Source organism: Neopelma chrysocephalum, unplaced genomic scaffold, assembly GCF_003984885.1.
Source record: "Neopelma chrysocephalum unplaced genomic scaffold, ASM398488v2 Primary Assembly neopelma1_24, whole genome shotgun sequence".
Lineage (NCBI taxonomy): Eukaryota > Metazoa > Chordata > Aves > Passeriformes > Pipridae > Neopelma > Neopelma chrysocephalum.
In genome coordinates this window covers 48,894,331-48,918,893 of record NW_020897693.1, presented here as the reverse complement: position 1 = coordinate 48,918,893, position 24,563 = coordinate 48,894,331, and the positions used below count along the sequence as shown (strand labels likewise).

General features: G+C 47.6%; 1 protein-coding gene across 7 annotated transcripts in view; it reads right to left on the bottom strand.

Annotated features, from left to right (window-relative positions):
• The window catches only part of INF2 (inverted formin, FH2 and WH2 domain containing), a 42,298-nt gene extending 21,853 nt beyond the window's left edge, over positions 1 to 20,445 (bottom strand). For 6 of the 7 annotated variants that reach the window (XM_027674094.1, XM_027674096.1, XM_027674097.1 and 3 more), the window contains exons 1-2: positions 19,279 to 19,573; positions 409 to 817 (exon numbers count right to left, since the gene is read on the bottom strand). In XM_027674094.1, coding sequence (XP_027529895.1) covers positions 409 to 802 — 394 coding nt within the window. In that variant the 5' untranslated portion in view covers positions 803 to 817; positions 19,279 to 19,573. Of the gene's footprint in view, positions 1 to 408; positions 818 to 19,278; positions 19,574 to 20,347 lie in introns of those variants that run through there. The other variant, XM_027674100.1, reaches the window with a different exon arrangement.
• Positions 20,446 to 24,563: the final 4,118 nt, after the last annotated feature.

Genomic DNA, 24,563 nt, shown 5'->3' with positions numbered 1-24,563 from the left:
GGAACAGACAGAGCAGCACAGAGAACAGGCTCTCTTGAGTCTAAACCATGCCACCTTCCTTCCTCTTTACAAGATTCCAAGCCCTTTCAATCCCTCTCTCTGTCCTTGGGGCTCACGAAGACTGAATAGCAAATGTCTGCTGACAACTGAAGGGCCATGCCTGCACACGGCTAAGGCTGCGTTTATCCCCAGCTTTCTCAGTAAACTATGACAATATTTGTGTGGAAACAGCACTGGGTGGCAAAGGGAATGTGATTTCATGGTGGTATTATTTTAAAGAAGAAAACAATCTCATTAATCCATTGCAACCAACAATTTCCAACAAGCCTGGTACAGGGCAGAAGGATAAGCAACAGAAAGTCCCCCCACCATGCCATGTGATGGATGAAGCAGGAAGATTCTTCTCACCTTGGAAGAGTTTTCTGACGTAGCCCTCGTTGCTCACAATGTATTCGATGCCTTTGTGGGAGTTCATGACGGCTCGCACGCAGCTAATGCAGGTGAGCTGAAGCAAGGCATCGGATATCCTGGCCACTCCTCGCCCAGACAGCCTGTCCAGGGCCTCCAGAAGGAGGTCCAGCCCACACAGCTCCAGGAACTGGACCATCCAGGCATCGTCGCTGTTCTCCAGACGCTTCTTCAGCCCGGAGTAGTTCACCACCGATGGCATTTGCAGGAGACGGATGCACAGCTCCGGCTCTGCATTTTCCAGGTTGGCCTCTGACTGGTCAGTCTCCTGGGGTCCGAGTTTCTCCTTCAGGGCAGCCCACTTCTTGTGGGCACCTTCCTTTTTGATTGACATTGTGAACAGTTTGTTCTGAAAGAAAAAAAGAAGAGACAAAGTGAGACGTTTGTCTGGACTGAGCATAAAACAGGTAGCCCTGTTTTTTCTCCAGTTATCAGGATGTGAAGCCCAACTACAGCAGGTCCCAGCTCTTCAGCATGTAGAGAACACACTGGAACCAGCCCTCTATTGAAGAAACTCAATATATCCCCACCTTAAACACACACATTACATTCAGGCTCTGAAAACTCCATGGAGAGACTTTTAGCACATCCAAGCCAGCAAACACAGCTTTAAAAGTAGCCAATTTAGGCCAGTCAATAGCCACCACCTATTTTCATGCAGTGAAAGGATAAGGTTGGAAGTGGCATTATCAGCTCTAAACTCCTAATGCCCATTAAACCACTTTAAAATCTCACTGTGCTGAAGAGGCTGTGCAGTTTCTAAGCATTTGTAATGGGATGGAGAAGTAATTCTGAGCATATCCTGTTCATAAGAACATCTAATTACCCTGTTCTCTTTTGCTTTTGTTTCTTTTGACTGATGTTGAGGTTAATTTTATAGCACTCAAATCACTTCCTGTCTGCTGTAATAGCAAATATGTTTGCAAACGTGGTGTTTGTGCCTGATAATGTGAGAGCCTGACAGGTTGTGAGTGCAGGGACAGCAGAGGGAGGCTGAGAAAACAGCAGAGCACCTTTCTGGAGATGGGCAGTATAGTGGGTTTCTGTGGCTGGGTTTTGGTAGCGGGGGGGGAAGGGAAACAGGGGTGGCTTCTGTTAGAAGCTGCTAGAAGCTTCCCCTGTTCCGTGGAGCCAATGCCAGCCGGCTCCAGGACGGACTTCCTGCCACTGGCCAAGGCTGAGCCAATTAGGAGTGATAGTAACGCCTCTGTGATATCTGTGATAACATATCTAAGAACAGAAGGTTGTTGCGCAGAAGAAATTCCAGCCAGGGAAGAGCAGAGTGAAAATATGGGAATAACAAAGTAGACCCCAAGGACAGCGCAGAAGGAGGGGCAGGAGGTGCTCCAGGTGCCAGAGCTGAGGTTCCCCTGCAGCCCCTGGTGCAGACCATGGTGAGGCAGCTGTGCCCCTGCAGCCCATGGAGGAGTACCGGGGTGCAGAGATGCACCTGCAGCCCATGGAGGAGCCCATGCTGGAGCAGGTGGATGCATGAAGGAGGCTGTGACCCCATGGGAGGCCCAAGATGGAGCAGGGTCCTGCCAGAGACCTGCAGCCCATGGAGAGGGAAGCCTGTGCTGGAGCAGGTTTTTCCAGGGTAGGACTTGTGGCCCCTGTGGGGAACCCACGTCAGTACAGCTCATCGGTGAAGGACTGCACCCCATGGAGGAGTGACCCACAGGACAGCAGTCTGGGAAGAACTGCTGCCCGAGGGATGGACTCACGCTGGAGAGGTCCATCAAGGACTGTCTCCCCTGGGAGGGACCACACAGGAGCAGGGGAAGGACTCCTCTCTCTGAGCAGCAGCAGAAACAACAACTGACCGTAACCCCCATTCCCTGTCCCCCTGCACTGCTGTGGGGGAGGAGGGAGAACATGGAAGGAAGGAGGGGTGTGGGGAAGGTGTTTTTAAGAGTGTTTTATTTCTCACTCTTTGGCTCTTATCCTGTTAGTAATAAGTACTATCCCCATTTTGAGTCTTGTTTTGCCCGTGAAGGTAATCAGTCATTGACCTCTCCCAGCTCTTATCTCTACTCATGAATTCTTAGCTCTTTTTTTTTGTCTCTCCTCTGTCCAGTTGCAGAGGGAGAGTGAGAGAGAGTGGCTTTAGTGAGTACCTGGTATCTGGCCAGAGTCAACCCACTACAGGCAGCAATGGCTCATCTCCCTGGAGGGCATGGCCTGTTCAGCCAGGTTGTTATAGCAGCAAGGAGGGTCAGGAGCTGATTCAGCACAGAGAAACTGTAAAGCCAAGTGTAACTCTTGATGCCAGATTTTATGGTTTTAGGCAGGATTATTATTTTTCAGACCCACAGCGATTAAGTTATACAATGCAAGTCCTTTTCAAAGCTGCATGCAATTGTTTCAAAGCTGAATTGCTCCCAGAGACGACAGTTTGCCCAACAAGGGGATAAACCCGCTGGACCCAAAGCCATCTATGGACGCGACCTCTCCTCCCTGCCATGCCCTCGGGACCTCTGTTCCCCTGGGCTGCTGAGCCTGCACAGGGCTCAAAATAACCTGGGGGCCAGCTGGTGCCCAAAACTCAGCATTTAGGGGACTGAAGGGATTATGGGAGAGTCTCGTTTTCCCTTCCCAGCTCCAGCACAAGGGTTTCTAGCCCTGCAGTGAGTAGAGAAAAGGCTGGAAAAATCTAAACTGAGCAATCTCTGGAGGGTTGTATTTGCCAGACAGCCAAGACAAAGGATGGACCGTTTACACTGGCTGGAAGTAATCTCATTTTAAAGCCTACCTTGTGATCTTTCCTGGGGACTGCACTGTTGGGAAAGGTCCTGGCTGCTTCCCCACAGCCGAGCCACATGGCTTCTTCTTTACCCAGAAACCCATTTTGGCAGTCACACCTTGGCACACATACAGCCAAAGGGTTTGCTCGCTGATTTGTGTTAGGCATGATATTATAGGCCTAAACATGCCTCTTGTAAATATGCAAAGCATGATGGGACAGGATATTTGAACAATTTCCCTGAGAGAAGGTGATGGTGGGACTCTCTGACAGGGGCACTCAGCTCACAGCATCAAAGTCTGCATTGAGAGGTCAGAGGAGTGGAGGAGTTAGCAGGATATGGTGACAGAAAATCCCTTTAGAGAGTTTTGGAGAAACCCTCTTGCAGAGTTTCCTTTTACTTCAATGGGAAAGGAGCTGGCCAACTGCCCAGTTGTTCCCTACTCTGTTGGCTGAAAAAATGATGGCCACAATTGAAAAACATGAAGTTGTGGATATACCATCTGAGAACACACTGTACAGCTGAAAAGTGATAAAAAGACCATAAAAGAAAAAAAACCCCAACCAACCAAACCCCAAACAACAAACTCTCCTGCCAAAGCACAGGCTTGAGTTTCTAAGATTTGTCATCACTGTCTGCAGCCCAGAGTCCTTACTCACTCTTGGTAAAATTCTTATTGGGATTAGTCAACCCCAGTCCCTCCCTTGTACCCAAGCTCAGGTATTTGGGTTAGGCTCGATGCAAAGAAGAAGAAAGATCCTCCGTCCCTGGAGGGAGAGAAGCGAGAGTGCCCTGCCCCAGAGTCACAGCCCTGGTGATGGGGCAGTGTCCTAAACCTCTCACCACAGTGAATTTACAGTCATGGGGCTGGAGAGGTGCTCCTACAGACCTGTCAAATCCTGCTCCATGATGTGTATTGAGCCCAGCCACCCCTTTCCAGTGCCTGGGGTCAAGCCTGGACCTTTGGTGAGGGCAGTGCTGAGGACCATCTGACCTGGGTGCTGGTCAGCCAGAGGGGCTGCAGAAGTGGCTGCCAACTGCAAGCTCCCTCTCTCTCGTGTGACTTCTTTTTTATACTCAGCAAATCACTTTTTAAATTTGAACATGTCTAAACATTTCTCATCAAATCAGATAACAAAGCAGGCTGGCTTTTTGCTCCCAGGTGTATAAATACTTTACCATACTGTATTTGTATTGTATTATATTGTATCAGCTGCAGCAAGTCAGAGAAATTATAACAGCATTATTGACCTGAGGCTTAGCTGATTCCTGAAAATTAAGCTCCACCAGTGCAACAGGAGACAGGAAATACAGAGCATCCTGTTTACCAGTGGATTTGTTCTGAATTATCCTTCCCTCCCACCTGCTCCACACAGATGTGAAGAGATGAGAAACAGAACCAGGCAGGTACCTCTCCAACAGTCCTGGCTTGTGTTTCTATGCACTAGACTGAAAAAATTGGATTGATTAAACATTCTTCCCCACAGAGAGTGCACACTTTTTATAGGGAAGAAAAAGAGATGTCTAATGTATCTAATTGTAAAAAGGGAATAAAATAAATAGGAGCTGTACTATATAAATGGAAAGGAAATTAATATGGAGGAGAAGAGACAGCAGTACGATTCTGCAGATGGTGTGACAAATCTGTTTACAAACATAGATATGAGTGATATATTATGAATGAAACATCTTTCCATATTTTCCATGAAGCAAAGTGCTGCAAAGATGTTCAGATACATCCTTAAAGGCTGGTAGTTTCACCTTTTATCTCTGACCACAGGAGCTTATCAGCAGGTAAATGATCTCAGCAGAGTGAGACGGACAAGGATTAAAATGGAACACATCTATCTGGCTGGCTCACAGAGGCCATTTAGACTATGTTGGCTGAGGGAAGGACAGTCCCCTGACACAACCAGGCAAGATGCTCTACTTCAATGGCTGAATACACCTCACCTCTTGCCAGTTGACAGGCATGGGGAGCTTTGCTTTTTGCTGCCTAGGCCACAGAGAAGGATGTGATGGTGGGAGCAATGTCCTCAGACTCTGTGTCCAGTCATTCCTGCAGCATCCATGCTCTGCCCTCCCCAGCTGTATGCTCAGCATTGGTGCTGGGTGTGCTGCTCCCTTGGGCACATCCTGACAGTGCGTCTGTGCTTACTGCTGTGGGGACACCCACAGCCACAACAAAGAATCGTGGAATAGTTTAGGTTGGAAAAGACCTTTAAGGTCATTGAGTCCAACCATTAACCCAGTATTGCCAAGCCCACCACTAAACCATGCCCCCACATGCCACATCTACATGTCTTAAATACAACATTCTCCTCATCTTCTTCTCACCCTCAGAGGTTGGTCAGGCCTGATGGGTAATGACAACTGAAGAAGCATCAATGCAAAAATATTCTTTATTTTGGAAGATTCCTTTTGGAAACATATAGGCATCCTAAAGGCTTGCTCACCTGCACCCGGCCACAGCAACCCTGTGGTTCATGGTGCAAACTTCTTGGACCATTGGGTTTGCAAAGCTATAATGTTCCCTGCATCCATCCAACCCAGTTCATAAAATTTCCTCCTCCTTTCTTTCTGAATCAGGTGCTACCCAGATTGAGTTTTCTGTGCCCCTCTGTCCTTCAAGTCAGCTCCTAGGGAGATGACATCTGTGGGAGATAAATCAGGGCACGTCAATACTTTCTCCATCCTGTGAAGCTGTGGAGAACAGAGCTGCATAGCACAGCTTTCAGTCTAAATTATTGCATGCCTCCAGGACGACATGGATCACAGCAAGGACTGGAGAGGACATGTAAAAAGAGATTTCTCAAGGCAGCTAAGTATAACTGAGTGAAAACAACAGGGAGAAAAACTGCAGGTCAAAACCGTTCTGATTTTTTTGGAGCAAACTCGCTGCCTGTGCTAAAGAATGGGGTGCGTGAGGGGGAACAGTAGTTCCTTGCTGTCCTTTGAAGTCTGGGAGCATCCCTATCCCACGTTCTGCCCTCACAGCCCTCTGCTTCCCTCTGCAAGGCTGCTGGGGCACATTGCTGGCCCCTGAGAAAAGCTGCTCAGCCCCTCCTTCCTTCCATGCCTGTTCCTGGCACTCAGGAGCCCGTTCTGCCTGGCTGACTGCTAATGACAGGTTTTGCTTCTGGGTAGTTCCAGCTTTCACTCTGCTGCTGGGAATATGCCGAGCCTTTGTATTTTGCAACATGTCAGACTACTCAGTCACTAAAAAGAAAAAACATCCTGGCTAAATCACTTTTAGAAGCGTGACGAGTTTTCTCCACCTCTCCTTTTGCTTTCATTTGTACTGCTGTGTTTTCCCGTGCAGAGTCGGAACAGCTCACATACATACAGACTAACAAAACCATCCTCCCACGCACCAAGACTAGTTGGGGGGAACCACAAATCTCTATTTTAGAAACCAACCTGAGCCCCTGGTGTGGGCCCGTTAGCCTCTGTAGGAAGCTGCAGTGTTCTCAGTCTCCCAGGGGAGCTGAGGGTAAGGGTACAGTGGGAAACGCAGGTGGGCAAGCCAAAGGCATGGTTTGCCCAACAGTCCTCGACTCAGCATGCAAACCTAGTGCTGCTCCACACTTCTGCTGCCATGGCCAGTAGCCATGGTAGCCTTTAGCTTTACATGTTCTTGATCCTCACCTGTATCAGAAGCCAGAATGTGTGATTTATGCTCAAAAAGTGAAAAGGTCTTGGAATGAGTGCCCAATCTTGTTCTACAATACTGAAGAAGCTCATGGAGTCTCTGGCACACTATGCTGTGCTGTGGCACACCCTTCATGTGAGGCACACAGGAGTTCTCACAACACAGTGCAGGGTCGTCTGTGTCCACAGCAGTGCCACACCATTATGGGGAGTGTTCTGTCTTTAGGAAATGAGAGAGCATGGACAGGCAGCCTGCTGCAGCTGGGCAGGACCTGTGCCATCCACATGCTGACTGGGCCTGGCATGGGGCTGGCAATGGCTTCTTCTGGCAGCAAACTTGCAGAGAAGGACTTCAGTGCATAGACAAAAAGTGGCCACATTGGTATAAATTTGTATGTATTTTGCCAGTATAGCTTATTCTTTCACAAATAAAGGAAAAACACGTTGTCCTGATTCAGTCCCATCCACCACTATCAGGATGCTGGATTCCAGCACAACTTTTCTCTCCTGGGCAAATACAGGCTACAATATTGTGTGATGTCTCACACAGGGGGTAAACGTGTCCATTCAGTATGTCTTGGTAGTGGTGGGGTTACACCAGGTTTAACCACACTGTGAAATAAAAGTCACCAGTGCCTTCTTCTTCACAGTAAATAAACAAAGAAATAAATCATCAGGCTGCTACAGGTACCACACACAAATCAAGCTTAAGTGAGATGCTCAAGGATATTTACGTCAGGATCCTCAGTGGCATCTAAACTCTTATTTATATACTGAAAGATTCCACCACGAGCTTTGCTTTAAATGGATTTAAAACCAATCATTGTTACTATGATGACACTGTGTGAAGACCCTCAATAACCACATCCCTTGACCTGGTGAGCCAGGCTTAAACCAGATTGGTGCAGATCTCAGACCTTTGTTTTTAAAGTGGCCACTGGCACTGGGGAGACCTGGCCAGAAGCAAGGCACCAGCCCTCCCTCTCTGTGTGAGTGCCCAGTCAGACAAACCAATATAAGAAGTTTTCCACAGTGGGTATGAGGCCTGGGCATCCTCACACGCTCCTGCAGGCCTTGGGAGGCACGGTGGATTTCGTGCTGGAGGGATGTGAGGTGGTACATGGCACTTGCCCCATGAAGACAGAGGGTGTTAGCACCCAGCTGTGCTGCAGCAAATTGGACCACCAATGCTTCATCTTGGCCTCACTGGGGCTTCCCCCTGCTCTCATCAGCAGACTCATGGGAGCCTCGGACCCCAGCTGGAAAGAAACAGGGCTTAGGTCCAGATCCCAGGAAAACACTGATTGGGAGTAAGGTGGGTCTAGAGGACCCCCTACTCCAGTGCCCCCATGCTCAGGCAGCACCTCCACCTGCCAGCAATCCCAGCATCATTCAGCATTTCCGGATGCAATTTATTATTCCAATTTGGGGGTCATGTGAGAAGCAGGAGCTGTTACCCAGCAACATGGACAGTGCAGTGGTAACTTTCTAAGACTCCCGGCTTCTGCTCTGTGGGAAGCTGTCACACAAGCAGATATTATGAGTGGCAAAACCCTTTTATTGCTTTTTTTGTTGTTGATGTTTTCAAACACCTCCACAGGATGCCAAGAGGACAGAGAAAACTGTCAGAGAGAAGAATTCCTACCTCAGGGCTGAAGCCAAATAATCCCCTTGTCTCTCTCACACCGAAGGACCCTTCTGTACCAGTTGTGCAAGCCTTCCCTTCCCCAGCCAGCTCCTTTTCTCCTTCTCTGCCAAGCAACCTTCAGTCAATAAAGTCTAAATCCCCAAACGAGCACGTCTACAAATCGCACGCTCTAAGAAAGTTCAACAGGATGTCAGTGTCTAATAGTATGCAAATACAAGCCTTCGGAAAGGTGCAAGGAAGTGACTTTTCTGTAGCCTCCAGGGAAGGCATTTGCATGTCATTTGTCACCCCTCTCATTCACACTGCACTGGGAAGGTGACACTTCCCCATGGGCTGGGAAGGTGGGAGCCTTGCACCCACTCCAAGTCCATCTGCCAGCATCAGAAAGCAGTCCTGCCATGGGGTGACTCAGAGAAGGGAAATGACCAAAGCAGGGAAATGATCTGGCAAAGGAAAGGGAAAAAAAATAGAAAAGAAAAAAAGAGGATGCAGGATGGCCAGGGTGGCGGGATGGAGAGCGTGGGGGTGGGTGGGGACAGCCCCTTGCATCTTTCATGAGCTGCACTGGGTTTTCTGGTTTTTTGACACCAGAGCTTTAAACACTGTAAGATCTCAGGGCTCTTAGCAATACTGGAAGAGCCAGGACAGTTTAAAATTCTGAGGATGTCTAACCCAAGGATGCCCATCGTGGGAGCTGGGAGAGGATCAGCAAAACAAAGATCGAGGGCTCAGGCAGTGTCCTCTGGGCAGGGGCTCAATGACGAGAATCCTGCCCTTACTGGGCACCTCTAAAGTCCTGCTGAGCTTCAGTCAAGCCCAGCTTTTACGGGCTGAGCAGGCTCTGAAGATATTAAAAGCTCTTTTTAACAGAAAATATCTCTGTGCCTTTCTGGTTGACATTTCACGTGGAAACTAGTTTGTGAGCCACAGCTGCAAAGTGCATCCATTCAGCCTCTCGGGAGGTGTTAACTGAAACCCAGTCATTATTAAATTGTGAATATTTCAACATGGCCCATTTTAGCATAGGCCTCCTGCCCGGCTCAGGGTAGCAGGCTTCAAATGCTGCTTATTTCTTACTCTGTGAGGTTCTACCCTGAATTGAACCGCCTAGATCAAAAGTTGGAGCCCACAGCAAGAGTCTTCCTGCCTTAGGTGGGAAACTCAACCCTTGTGTACATGAGCACAACTCCACCAGTATTAGAAAACCACTGATCTGTCTGCCCTTTAGTCCAAATTCAGCTGGCCTTTAAGAGACCAACTACCACGTGCTTTCTAATTAAAACAGTTTCACCACAACAATTTAATGTCCAAGGAAATGACTCCACATAATTCCCCATCCTGCCACAGGAAACACTCTGGGGGTGTGTCTATACAATCCAAGACTAATGTTAATTCACGATGGGTTTTACAACAGCAAGTGAATGTCCCTATACATAGCATTCACTCCTGAAGTTTAATCCCCAAGTCCTCAAAAGATTAGTTGCTAATCGGGTTCCTAGGAGCAGGACCAGGCTCACAGCAGGTTTTAGGGAACAAAAAAAAAAATTAAGGGGAAAAAAAAGTCCTGCAAAGAAAGAATTGTGATGGTGCAACATTCCTGTCCCTGAAAACCATGGAAGAAATGTAAAAGGCTATCAGTCAGCTCCCATCAGATTTCATCTGAAGCCTGGATCTGTGAGAAATGCCAGAAATGCTTCTCTTCTTAGAAAGGCTGCATCATTTCCCACATTAAAAAAAAAAAAAAAAGAAAAAGCAGAAGCAGAGAAGTTGGGCTGAAAAGCAGAAAAACCAGCTCTAGAGCTGCAGTGGCTGTCTGTGGGCCCCATGGACATGAACAGCAGCAGCAGTGGGCAGCACCTGAGAAAAATGAGGTCATTTTGAACCCAGCTCTTGCTCCCAAGAACCCAAGCATCACTCTTGCTGCTTCCAGATGTTTGCTGCTCTGCCTGCTGCAGACAGCTGCCCACACCCTCACCATGCTCTAGTGCCAGCCTGAGTGGGAGCACCTCGTGGAAAGATGGATGTTCCTGCACCCTGCTGAGCTCAGCTCCGGTCGAAGTCCATCAACCTGACTGTAACTTGGCCCCAGCAAAGGTGTTTGCTTTTCACTGCATGACTAGAAAGAATCTAGGCATGGGGTTGTGTCTCTGATGGAATGTTTCGGGCACTGCCTGGGGAGAAAGGGCTTCCTCAGCACATCTGACTCTTCCTCTAGAGGAAGCAGCGGCAGCCCCAAGCTGATGTGCTTGGAGAGGGGTGCCAATGGGAGTCCAAAGGCTTATCTTCCAGGAGAGCTGAGTGCTAACCTGGGGAGTGAAGCTTTGCCCCCAAACCACAAGGATGTAGTGTGTTAAGGGCATAAATCCTTTTATGGATCCATTCCCTCATGTCTGAGCTTCCATCCTACCAACTTTACTTTCAAATCGCCCAGAGAGAGGGCTAATGGTTTTCCCCCAGCAAATCAGCCCAATTTTACCCCAGTTTTCTAGCAGATGATTTGGTGGTCCTCTGAATAGTAACTACACCAAAATCAGACAGATTATATCAAGAACTAAGAGTTTAGTCCCATGTTAGGTAAGGCAGAGCTGAGATCCTCTGCACATCAAGTATCGCTCTGCTGCCTCTGGAGCACAGTGCAATGGCTTCGCTGCCCACACAGCAGGTCCACAAAATGCAGGAATCCAATTAAACAGACATAAATACAGCCCATTTGCCTTTAGGAATTAGATTATTCCTAATTACAGCAATCAGTGTCTTCTCACTGTTCTGTGTTTCTGTGACAAACCCATTCCCGTGCCAGTGGCTTTTCAAGTAAGACGTGTGAAGGGTTTTGGAAAGGAGACACCCAGCTCATTTCTGGCTGGCAGGGACAGATGCCAGCCAGAGGTCTGCTGAGTTGGCTCTTTTTAGGTGATCCTGCCTAAAATGCCTAGTATCACTTGCTACTAAATTACTAAACATCAGCATAGGCAGTATTCAGGAATTACAGGTGTAATTCGCCTCTGTATCTCTGGGACCAGATGACTGGGTATTGTGGTACCTGTGTCGCCAGTGAAAACAACCGCACGTTTATAGGGGAAAAATTAGGGTACTGGAAAGAAATGTGGATAATTCAACTTCTCTGTTCATCTGAGAACTGAGCTCTGAGTTAAGCAACTAGAAGTACCAGTGTCAAAGAGAGTGCTGAAATGGCACTGAAAGGGGATTTGGCCAGGTGAGGAGATATAAATTTAGGGGGAGAGACGAATCTTCCCCCCCCCGCCGACAAGATGTCTGGCCTTTGCAACACGACCCTGTGCCATGGGGAAAGCAGGAGATGCCAGAAGAACTGCTGGGAAGCAGATGGGGTGAACCAACGCTGACCTTCCCAGGTATTGAAAGAGCACAGTGACAGCAGCTGGTTTGCTCCCTCCTTAGGGAGCAGAGACATCTGAGCATCCTCAGGAAGCCACAGAAGCAAGACAGGGACTGCAAATCTGGCTGCTGCTGGCTCTTCTGCTTACTGAATTTCCCTACTCTCCTCAGAGACTGATATCCCTCCATCCCTCTTGTCACAGACCAGCTCTCTGACTGCTTTTCTGCTGAATGCATTCACTTTAGAGGATGCTAAAAGGAAGAAAAAAAAGCCTTCTGAAGTAGTCTTTATTTAAGGGATACTTCAGATAACAAAAATAAAGGACTTTGCTACTGCCAGCACATGCATATTTCCGGGAACTTTGTATTTAATGGGGTCGATCTGCTTAAAACATCCACAAAACTTGCTCTGCAGTTCTTTTGGTAGGAAGCTTCTGCAACAAAGAAACATCCTGTTTTGGGGAGGCTTCTCTCCAGCTGGGGAGATGAAAGCATTAACTGTGGAGAACTTGGTGCTTTCTTTGGGCAGGCAACAGCAAAAATCTCTGCCAAAACCCCAAACTGCACCAGCAGTTCTGCCCAGAGCAAAGGGCACAGACCCATGCACGGGTTTCTAAAGGATGTATGTGCACCTAAGCACAGGCTGAGGAAGGAGCCTGATATTTATACAGTTTATTTATCCTGCATACAGATATTGCACATGTACTAATGCTGCAGGGGAACCGCTTAGGCATTGCCAGGATGAAGGCTGCCACGGCAGATGAACTCTGCTCCCCTGTACACACACTGATGCTGCAGCAGCAAGAAGATGTAATTACAGAAAAAAGACCTTCCAAGACTTGCCCACAGGGAGAGAGGTAGGCAGGTCCTGTCCTCTGTACTCTTGCAGCACAAACACAAGCCCTCCTCACTTGCACAAGGATGAAGACCTTCAGGGAGAGAACAGCTCTTCCTTAGAAACCAGTTTGATGTCAGAGGTCCGAAGGAGAAAAGGTTGAGGGCACCACTAAGCCAAAGAGCTACACAGATCCATATCAACCTTTACAGACATCAGTTCTGAAAAAAAGCTAGCAAGACACCAGAATGGTACAGAAGGGAGAAGCATTTTTCCAGCTGTTCTCCAAAAGGGCTGCAAACATAATTCCCTCCTATAGAAATCAGCTTTTCCATTCAACTGCTGATGAATCATGGTGGCTGGTATCTCATCTGGTGAACAGCCCAAAAGCAAACATTCTGAGTGTTTTTGTTCAGATAAGGCTGACCATAGTCAGGATTCCTAATGGCCTGGGCGAAGCACATATTGCACACATTAAGGAGCACAGCCTCAGATACTGCCAGGTACTTTTCTGCGAGATTGTGAGAATGTGAATGCTAAGAGTAACCAGAAAACATGCTCAGCTGCTAATTCAAGAAGTTAAGCATTTGAGCAGTTTAAAATAAATTCTTGAAGAAGGGCAGCTTAGCATGATTTCAACATAATCCACTCAAAAGATACCTTCAGAGTATTTGCTCTTCTGTTGGGTGAAAAAGTCTGAAGAGCCTGTTTTGTAACGCAGTTAATCCTAAAACATTGACTGGCTTAACCCCTCATTTTGCTACAGTACTTGGTCCAGCTGTTGTGAGAGGATCTAAAGTTGTCCTCCTTGATATTATCTTTCCAGTTCTAAGTCAGTATTGGAATTAATGCAAACAGATTTTAATATGGCCCAACCAACTGTAGGTTGATCCTGGGAATTTCTCATGCTGCAGCAAAATGACTTTACTGTACATGCAGGGTACCTTATACTGACATTTTTATCTCTTTCAGTTTTTCCTGCAGTATAATTTAAATCACTTTAGAAATAAGTGATACTGTTTTGTTCTTTGCAAAGAAATCACTTGTTCAGTCATATCCTCAGGTTTGCATAGTCCAAAGAGCTGCAGTGCTTTATACCAGCTAAACTTGTGGCTGTCATTAATCTTCAAGAGGAAAATCACTGTATTTATCTAGTAAATTAATACACAATTCATATTAGGATATCATTTTATAAGTGATTCATCTCTACACATATGGCTTGCCCCAACACTTGCATACAAGTGTTATCAGAACAGGAGTTTGGGAATTACAGGCTTGTAAATCAATTTAGCTTTGTGTTAGTCCTTTCCCTCCCTTTCTAGATAAATAGAGGCCTTATTTAAGGCTTGGTAATGTTTGTGAAGGCTCAGTCCATTTCCAGTAATGGAAACAACAAAACCCAGAATTTATCCCCAGGCTTACAAAAGAAGCCTCAGAACTGGGTAAATATAAAATAACTCATGAATATTGGACAGCTTGTTCTGAAATGGGGAACTACAGCCCATCAGTGCATAAACAAGTGAGCAGAGCCAGGCAGGCTGGAAAGCTGCCTTTCGAGGGAGAAATGGAGCAGCTCAGCCAGGCTTCAGATGCGAGCTACTCAGGGAGCCGGCTGCCACATCAGCATGATGTAAACCAGAAGGGAAACAAGCTATAAAATGTATCAGGGAATAAAAATATTTGTTCCCCAGTTCACCTTCACGGTGGGCTCAAATTTGCACTGTTTGTCATATAAGTCAAGAAGAAGATACATTCACAAATACTTCCTAAATTGCAGAGCCCACTGCTGACATACCAGGTAAATACTGCAACACCCAGTACCTTATTCCTTGCGAACTTTCATGCTCTGGCTCAGAGCACATTTGCTTTACTGCATTGTGCACGCAGTTGAAAGTTAAGCTGACCAATTCTAAAGGATTTATCTTTTTTTTTTTCTAAATAGCAGAAGTAATTAATCTGCTTCAGAGAATGAATCAGCCTTTTCTGAGCTAGAAGCACACAAAGGAGAAGATTGTGGCTGTTTCTGGGGCGGGAGGGAGGCTTACTCACACAGACGATGCAGCGGAGGCGGCCGCCCAGAGTCCACAGCTGTGGGCAGCGAGGGGGGCAAAACCCCAAAGCTGGACCCCAAAACCCCCTGGTGCCACTTGGTGCCCCCAAGGGACCCGCTGGGACAGAGGGAAAGATCTCGGAGCTGGGCACTGCAGTGTTGATGGAAGAAATGGGCCAGTGCACAAGGAATGGTCCAGGGAGGGTTGTGTGGCTTTGCCTCTCTTCCTTCATCCCCCTGGGTTGCACACCCTGCCCGTGAGGGGCTGCACCCACTCCTTGGAGTAAATCCTTTGGCAGCAGGGACCATCCTTTTATTTAGGTGAAGTACCTTGATCTGGGCCAGATGGTGGAATGAGTTGATTTGCCACAATTTGACTTCTCAGCAGGGTGTGGGAAGAAAAGCATCACCCACAAAAAGCTGCTGCCTTGTACAATGGGAACTTCTGTTTCCACCTGGGGCCTCTGTCAGAAAATAAAGCTAACACTTAGCTCACTGCTTCCAGAGAATGCTGGGCAATGACTTAACAGAAAAGCAGGATGGACGAGGAGCAGACACTTCCCAGATAGGGGAAACCAGCAGAACAGAAGCAGCGTGGAGATAGCTGCCTCATTAAAAATAATGCAATTTAACCGACAGAGCGGAGGGTAACAAAGTTATTCCTTAGCTACACTGACACAAGCAGAGACGCTCACCAAAGTTATAAATAAAGAAAGAAAGATGATGCCAACCTCATTCATTGATCCGGAGAGAGAAAAGGGGCTCTGCTGCTTCCCTCCCTTCATCTCTCTGGGGAGAGAATTTGCCTCCAGCAAGGGATGAGCTCACCGTGCAGTCCCTGGGACAGGGACAAGGCTGGAATGTCCCTACCTCTGGAAAACACAGTGGGGGGACAGGTGGCCATTACTCCCTGTGCAGAGGGTCCGTGCAAAACAGATCTGTGGGTCTCCAAACTCATTTGACCTCTGCAACCGCAAAATCACCAACATTTTCCATTTTAAAGTACAACTAAATATAGAGGTTTTACGGCTGCAGGGTGACTCCTTTCCCACACTTTCCTGGAGTGATCTCCAAATTCCTCTGCTGTCCTCGCTTGTTAAAACGTGACTCAGCTCTCCCAGCTGGAAAAGCGGAGACCCACTTAGTCCCAAGGTGGCCAGCTGCCACTAGTGATGTCCTGTGTTGGCATTAACCACAGCTTGGGAGCAGGAGAGGCAACAGAAGGCTTTGCAAGTTGGATTTGCTCTGAGAGCAGCTACGCAAACCATCAACTGAAATTTCCTTTGTGTCCCTTTTGGGCAATTCCTCTCAGCACCAAGGGGTGACTGAGGACATCTGCTCAACAGACTCTAATGGAGCAGCAATGTAAAGAGCAAATCCCTCCTCTGCCCTCAGACATTCCCCCAAATTAATACCATTTACACCTCAGCTGAGGCGAAATAATGGTTGTGGTAAGAAAAACAAATGGGAAGTCAATGCCAAGTAGCAGGATCTGGTGATTCCCACTACAACCTTGCCAAGTTCAACATCCCACCTCACCAGCTACAGCATTTGGCAGCTCTTCATTTGCCTGTACTTGTTTTACTGGACATGGTGCTGGAGCAACGTCCCTTCTGAAGTGAGCTGTTTCTTTTAGGTAGGTAAACATTTTGGAATCAGCTGAGTGACTCCAATGCTGGGATGAGGACTTCATCCACTGGCTCTCAGTCCTCCTTTCTGGCTGGCTTTGCCTGATGTCCTTTACCTAGCTCATTCTTTTTTCAGAGCACCTTGAAATACACCATCGAATGCTAAAGAAGTTTTGCAAACACTACTGCTTGCTTAAGATTCTCATTGATCTGTGGCTTCAGCATTCCCAGGGCTTTGAAATGTCAGCTCAGGTATCAAACCAGTAGAAACAGCTGAATCTGGGAACAATATGTGTTCGTTATATCAAACAGAAAAACCATCATGCTGTTAGATGCTCTCCTGATGATTTCTGCAGATGTGAGAGGCTGGCTGGCAATACAGCAACAAATGTTCACCTGCCACATCACACAACCACTTACTTAACTGCGGGCACTCCTGTAGATGCCGGGCTATGACTCAGGGGCTCATGCATGAACCCCACACCCCTATTTGTTTCCACATTCAGTTCCATTAAATCAGCTCATCTACCGCTGACATTATCTGGTAGCAATTATAAGGCTTGGCTGTTGCTCACTAGCAATTTTTTTCCTAGGAAAAAAAGATGATACTTGTCCTTGACGAGAATCTTGAGAGGCACGGAGAAGTTGCCCAAATGCAGAGAACCCTTTTTCGAAGCATTCCTGTTTTGTGCTTCACTCCAGTTCTTAAAGCATGCCTGCAGAACTGGAACAACTGGGATGCTGTGACAAACCCCACACCAGACCTACAAGTACAATGCTGGCCTTCATTAGAAGGAGAAAGTCAAAGCTCAAAATTTGACATGGCTTCTTTCCTTCCCCCAATTTGTTCTTAGCATTTCAGTTGACAGCACAGAACCCAAGAGGTCTCTGTATAATTAAAATACAGATTGTTTGCCTGCTCTGTTGCAGCACTTGGTGCTCTCAGTGCTTTTTCTGGCCACTGGGAAATGAAAGCAGGCTCTGCAGCAGCACACTCATGAGCACTGTATGATAAACTGCTGCACATGCAGCGCTGAGCAACACTGGAATAAACTTGAGTTTGGTGGATAATACTAAAGGGCTTATAATATATCAGGTCAGAAGCAGGTAATCATGCACTGAACATGAGGAGCATCATGCTGCAGAGCTGCATCTAGCTTCTGCAAAATATTTGGGTTTTTTTCACCTGGTTATATAAAAAGCCATGTCCAATGTTAACGAACAGAACAGGGATAACTCCTTGTGAAGTGTTTATCTGCACATACCGGCTGCAGTATTTTGGACCAAGCAGAGCTGGATTTGTTCAGTGCCTTGTGAGCTGACTTTGTTGATTCAGTGGGTGGTATTTCCTCTGAATCACTATTGATAGACCTTATTGCAAATATTAAGAGCAAGGATATTCGACTGGGAGCTAAATCTGAGCTCAGATATGAGCACTGAGTTTGTCTGAAGTTCCCCCAGCTGTTTCAGCTCTATGAATATTGTTCACTGCCCAGTCTACAGCACTGTGTTGATACCCACTGCTGAATTACACCCGTCTTCTACTCACGGCTGGCTACAGCACAATGGTGGGATTAAACATCCCTCATCAACAGAATAATTGTTGCAGAAAAAAACCACCCTAATAATTGATGCCATGGAAGTAAACAGGGGGAAAGGAGGACAAAATGCAACTTAGCTTGCTTTGGTAAGAAAAATTTTCTATTCAGCTACTTTGGGAAACCTACCCAGCATACCTGGCACACAAGACAGGGGCAAAATTCAGCTTCAAACATATCTGAAGTACATACAGCCACTTGCTGTGCAGCTCAGTGAAATCAGGAGTTAACAAACAAAAGATAAAAAAATGTAATAAATAGGATACAGACCTAAAAGGATTGGACAGACAATCAAATGGAAGGGCTCAGTCTGAATTTGGCAGGGGTCACTACAAACTTAAGCTCTCCCTTCATGACGGAGCAAGTGGGAGAAAGCTGGGGGAATACTGTACCAGCACAGAACATGGGGATATGCAATAAAAAAAGGATTAATAAGAGGCCTGGAGTAAGATGAGAGCTGGCAGCAGAAAACAAGTCAGATGGACACCTGAGGAAGAAAATCCCAGTTTCCCACCTCCAATCTCAGGACAGGAGGAACCTGAGGAGGAGGTTAATTGCAGTACCTACCAGGTGAGAGATTTATTTCCAGGTGAGATGTCAAATACGAGAGGCAGAGGACAGACCTCTGAGCCTGGCAGCTCTGCTCATCCACAGGGAAGTCGGCGAATAAGAAGGCCAGCTCATGACTGCCAGGGACCAGCATAAGCTGGAGCCTGCTTCATGAAAGCAGACAGCAAGTTCTATCTTGCCTGGCATGACACCATGAAAAGCATGCAACTCCAATTTCTATACTGATAAGAGAGAAAAGCATCTATACTGGGAGAACTAAGCAGTCACAGTGCAAATACAAAGTAAGAGAAAACCATATATTGGAGAAAAAATTATGGTGTCAGTTCAGTAAAGTTGTGAAACTTCCCCTTCCCAGGAGACCAGGAACAAATGAATTACAGTGGTGTGCAATAAGGCATAATATCATTCTGTGTTTAGATTTGCTGACCTGCCAGGTCCCTTCCTGTCCTACATTTAGATTATCTTTTATACAATGGGTCTTGTACACTGCTTGCATTTTTTGAGCAATATTCTTGGATGACAGCCTAGAAATGGGATTATTAACTTATAATAGGACAAAAAAAAAAATCACATATTCTCATAGGTTTCTATGATCCCCTCTGCCCCCCCCCCCCTAGTTTTGGCAGCCTCTGTGTAGCAGAAAAACAAGTTTAAGTGGATGGCAGAGAAATGAGATTAGTGGCCAGACAGCCCAAATTCTGAGCAAGTTCAGTAGGACGATGGCAACCTTACCGTAACTCTGCTGACTCCAACTTTTCTTTTCAACTGACTTAGGCCAGAAGTTTCCTCGCAATCTACCAGGGAGCCTCAGGTAGTTTCCCACTGTGTTTACCCCGAGAAATTCTTCAGAAATCCGAGAAAAGCAATGTACATTTCACAGTGTCGATCTGGTACTGGGAGGGATGACCACGAACACCGTTTTGGGGTATTCCTCCTAAGATCAGCGCGTCTGAGCACTCCTTCCCCGCCCCCGAGCTCTGGAATTCAGCTCTGCGTGCTGATGTTGCAAGAAGCCATTTCATCATTGCAGGGTTATTGAGCAAAAGGGAGGATGAGGCTGGAGAGAAGTATGTGGGAAAACTGGGCAGGACTTGGGAGACGTCCGAAAACCGCTGGATAAGAGAATATTTCAAAATAAAAGCCTGAAAGTTGCCCAGCCCGGACACAGGCACAGCAGCCATACACTCTATGCTAGGAGATGCTCAGTCACCCCCCGGCACAGCAGGACCACATCCCACCTGCACATCACACCTGCAACCCGCACCACGTTGCATCTACACGTGCAATCTGGACCACGTCATATGTAGCTGCACCTGCGATCCAAACCACATCCAGCCCGTACACGGTATGTTTGCAGCTGCAATCCGGACCAGCTCCCACCTGTATGCTCCACCGTCGCACCTGCAATCTGGTCCAGGTCCCACCTATCCACCTCTCTGTTGCATCTGCAACCCGGACCGGCTCCTACCTCTCCCACGTCCCGTCAAACGGGTGGCGGGGACCACGTCCCAGCGATGCGCCCTGCGGCCACACCTGCAGCCCAGACCGGGTCCCACCTACACCTCTCTGCTCCTGTCGCGCCTTCATCCCCCCTGCGCTCAGCCATCCCTCCCTGCAGCTCCGAGCCGCCCGCCGAGCTCCGGCCCGCCGAGCTCCTTCCTACCCGGTCACCGGGGCTGGGACCGGGGGGACGCCAGCGGAGGGAGGGGGAGATGCTCAGCCGGGCTGCAGCTCCGGGAGGGGGGTTCAGCCCAACTTCCCCCCGCTGAGAGGACCCCACGATCGCGGAGCTCGGCCTTACCGCGGCGCTTTCCTGCGGCGGGCACCGACCCTGCAGCGGGCACGGACCCTCCGCCGGCGCCCGCAGCCTTCGGGCTCTGCCCGCCCGCAGCAGCCTCGCCCCGTTCCGGGGCGGGGCGCGGGCGGAGCGGGGGGTCCGGATCGGCCCCGCTGGGGAAGTTTCTTCCCACCCGGCCGGGGGGTCCCGCTGCGCTGCCCCCACCCCGCGTCTTGCCGGGGATGTCACCGCGGCAGCGCCGGTCCTCTCTCCTGGTATCGCCCTGGCAGAGCATCCCCGGAGGAAGAGCCCTCCCCGGAGCCAACATCCCCCTCGCCGCTCCCCTCGCCGCAGAGAGGTCCTGAGCCCCCCGCAATGTGCCCCTTCCTCCTGTGGCCCGTGGGCGCCCTGGAGGCGAGCGCTGCCCCCCCGCCCCAGCCAGAGCCGTCTGACAGCCGTGCTGTGCCGCGGTGTGTGCGGGTGCGCCCCGTCCCCGGTGGGGGGACCCTCTCTGTCCAGCCACGGGGGCTGGGAGGTGAGAGGGGAATCACGAAAGCTGGGGACAGGCTATCCAGGCGGTCAGAGAGCCAAGGGACCTTGCATCTTCCTCTAGGGACCCCAGCACCCTTGTCTCTGCAATTTAAGCGCCTCAGTTTTGACATGGAATTGTAGAAACATGGCATCTGTTAGGTTGGAAAAGACCTCTAAGTCAATAAAGTCCAACCATTAACCCAGCACTGCCAGGTCCACCACTAAACCATGTCTCCAAGTGCCACGTCTACACACCTTTTAAATAGCTCCAGGGATGGTGCTTCAACCACTTCCCTGGGAAGCCTGGTCCAATGCTTGAATCTTGTACTTGGCACCAGGTTAGTAAAGGTGATATTTGAGCGGTTTTCCACAGATTTTGAGTGTGTCATCATGTAAACATCTAGAGAGATACAGCCTAAAGCTGAAGTCAGTACAAGTTCAATATCTTATAGTAGTTCAGATCAATGGGCACACCCAACCAGGCCCCCAGAGGGGAAGGATTCCTTTTCCCTTAGTGAAACACATCAGGTCTAGAGATGAGCACTGACACAGTGGAGTTAAATGAAATATTATCAGCCAAGGGGGAGAATTTGGTGGAAAAGTTTGTTTCCCTTTGTGGGTCAGAAGTGCTGTCTCCTACAGGCAGGAGGGGCCAGAGTCAGTTTTGATTTCGGGCAGAGCCACTCAGCTTCACCATCCAGAGAAAATCTGGCAGGGAAAATTAAGGAGCAGGGAGAAGGGGATGTAAAAATCATGATGAAGTGTTTTGCAAAAGGGCTGCTGCAAGCTGGTGAGAGCTGAGCTTAGACCACTGAGTGTGATTACAGGAGACTGGAGGATAGTTACAGGGTAAGAACATAGGGCTGTGCATCTCTGAGACTCCAAATTGGAAAATGGGACCTGAGGTTTTACTGTTTGGCGTAAAATACTCCTCTGTTTTTAGTGGAAGAGGAGACAAATGGAAAAAGACTGCCTCTCTGAGAGATGGCAGTTAACCAGAGTGGCTCATCGGTTTTTCTTTTACCCAAAATAAATGTTCCTAATTGGTATCTTATGCAATACTCAGGTGGGTACGTACTTAGCTTTACAAATCTACATAATAGGCAAAATGGATGTGTCCCCTGCAATCTTTCTCTGAAGGGTATAAACCCGATTTTGAAAGAGCTGTTTGTTGTTTAGGAAATAGTAATTGCTTTTGCCTGCTGCTGCTGTTCTTGCTTTAGCCTTTTTTCCATTCTCGGCAAGTTTTTCTGCTTTGGTGTGTGAAGAATAACAGGGAACTCAAATGTTTCCTGCCTGAGTGCATTTTTCTTCTTCTTTGCTTTTGTCTGCTCCCTTTGCATTCTGGGGCACCCCTGTCAGGGCTGTCCATGCAGAAGGCAGTTAGGCAGAACACCTTGCTCTTGGCTGTGATGTGCCCCCCGGGTCTTCCCCTCATGCTGCCTCAGTCATAAGCCCATTTCAGGTATTTTCAGCATCAGGTTTGTGGCCTCTGTCCCACATGGTGTGTGCTGGGGCAGTTGGCCAGCGGATCCTTTAAGCCACTTATCAGCAGTGTTTGTAGGACCATGGGGTAGCAAGGGGGCCATGGAGCTGGGTTACATGCAGGAGATCTACAGTTCACAGTGACCTCGTACTTGGGGCAGATAAGAGACAGCAAGGGAGCTCTTCTCCTTCCTCTGTTTGTCACTGCTTTACTCATTCTTACCCAAATGCTTGATATGTGTCAGTCCTGCTTTCTGACATGGACACAAGAAGGACAGTACACATGCCCCTAAAAATTGCTCATGGAAGACAAATTATAACTGCTGTACTATAAAGGCTCTCACCATCATGTAAGAGTGAGGAGCAAAACTCAGAAAAGACAGGGCAAGGAGAAAAAACGAAACTATGTGTAAAACCCCCTCATTTTTGCCAAAACCCCCTTTGACCGAAGCAGATATGATGCGGGGGTGAACAGTGAACACACAAATGCTCCTTTGTTGGGATAAAGCCACATTGTGCATGTATGTCCAGAGTATGTGGTGTGGCCAAGGGGATGCAGTAGCTGGTTTGCTTCCCCAGACCTGTATCTGCAGCGTGCTTTGCACCTTGAAACCTTGCACTCTTGAAAAGGAGGCTGAACTCTCCCTGGGCTCTCCATCTGCCTGCCCGGAGGGGCTGTGATCACTGAAGGTGCTGTTGAATGTCTGAATTGCCATTTCTATTTGATACTATCATTGTCAGTTATGTCAGAAATGTGTAAATAGAACTCCACCACATGGTCCAAATTCTTCTTTAGTTACAACACAAGCCGCTTTTTTCTCTTGTGACCTCCAGCTGGTCACTTTTTTTCTTTGGTGCATGCAAAAGAGCTGATAGCAAATCCAGTTTTGTTCAACAACATCCTTGTGCTTGGTTGTTTGGTCCCACAGTGAAAGGGATGGAAAGAAACATCACTGCAGCTGTAAGATGGGGCTTTGAGGTTCAGGGGGATTATTGCCCTGGGTGAATTGAGCTCTTAAAAAGCAACTTTTTCGGTGGAACAAGCTACTTCCAAATAGTTCTTAGCTTGTATTGCTCTGTGTTCTCACTACCTGCACTAATATAGAATAGAATAGAATAGAATAGAATAGAACAGAATAGAATAGGAATAATTTCAGTTGGAAGGGACCTACAATAACCATCTAGTCCAAATGGATCAAAGTTTTTTTTCTTCTGATCTCTTTTTCTTGCTGTCCAGAGTTCTATGACAGGTTCCTTATATTTTACCTGCAGTTGTGCCTTGCCCCTCAGGGGAGATGAAACATTTTTTTGGGGACCTATGACATTAAGGCAAGGCTGCAGTAGAGCTCAGGAATGTAAAGACATGAATGTTTGTGCAGACATTCTTTTTCCTACTAAGTGGCTGAGTTTTAGATAGAGATCTGCCATGCTGAGAATGTCATTACTGCACATCTGCAGGAATTGTTGTCCCAAGGTATGATGATGAGAGCTGGTTTTGTGTTTGTCCCCGCTCAGATTAAAGTGGGCCTCGTTTCCAGCAGTGGAGGTTAAGAACATGTACTGCACAGAAGGATTCCTGATCTTTTGTTTCTTCCCTTCAGCACTTCACAATGTTTGCAGTGAAGGTCAGAGCACAGAAGAAAAGTGCTTTTTGGTTTTGAGTTGCAGAGCAGTGGCAGCAGTTGAATTTTCCTGAGGGGGAGGTCCCAGGAGAGTCGAGAGCCTCAAAGACAAAGATATTATCTGTAATATCAAGCGCACAATAATCTTTGTGTTTTAGTGTTCCCTAACCACAGGAGATTAAGAAAGAACACTGGGAAGCAATGTAGTATTTGTAAGTCAATAATGGAGCATAGATACACAAGGATTTAGACACACATTTTCAGTTGTAATGGGAGGAAGATAAGAAAACCCCCACCATTTAAGAAGCCTAGAGACGCTCAATGGGTGAAATGCCTCAGATTGTGTAATTTAGATAAAGACTCACTGATGTCCTATTATATATTGTAACTAAGCACAGTCAATTTTTCTAAGATGTTTTCAGTCACTTTACCACTTATTTTGTTTTGTTAGAGACGACACTTGGAGAGCGAGAGAGTCCTTTGTTTCATAAGAGCTCATCTGCTCCTCTTGCCTACTCCCCACTTGAGAGCACTTTTTTCTTCATGTGCCTCATGTTTATTTCCCCAGCAACAGTGACTACATCTCATACATGATTTCATAG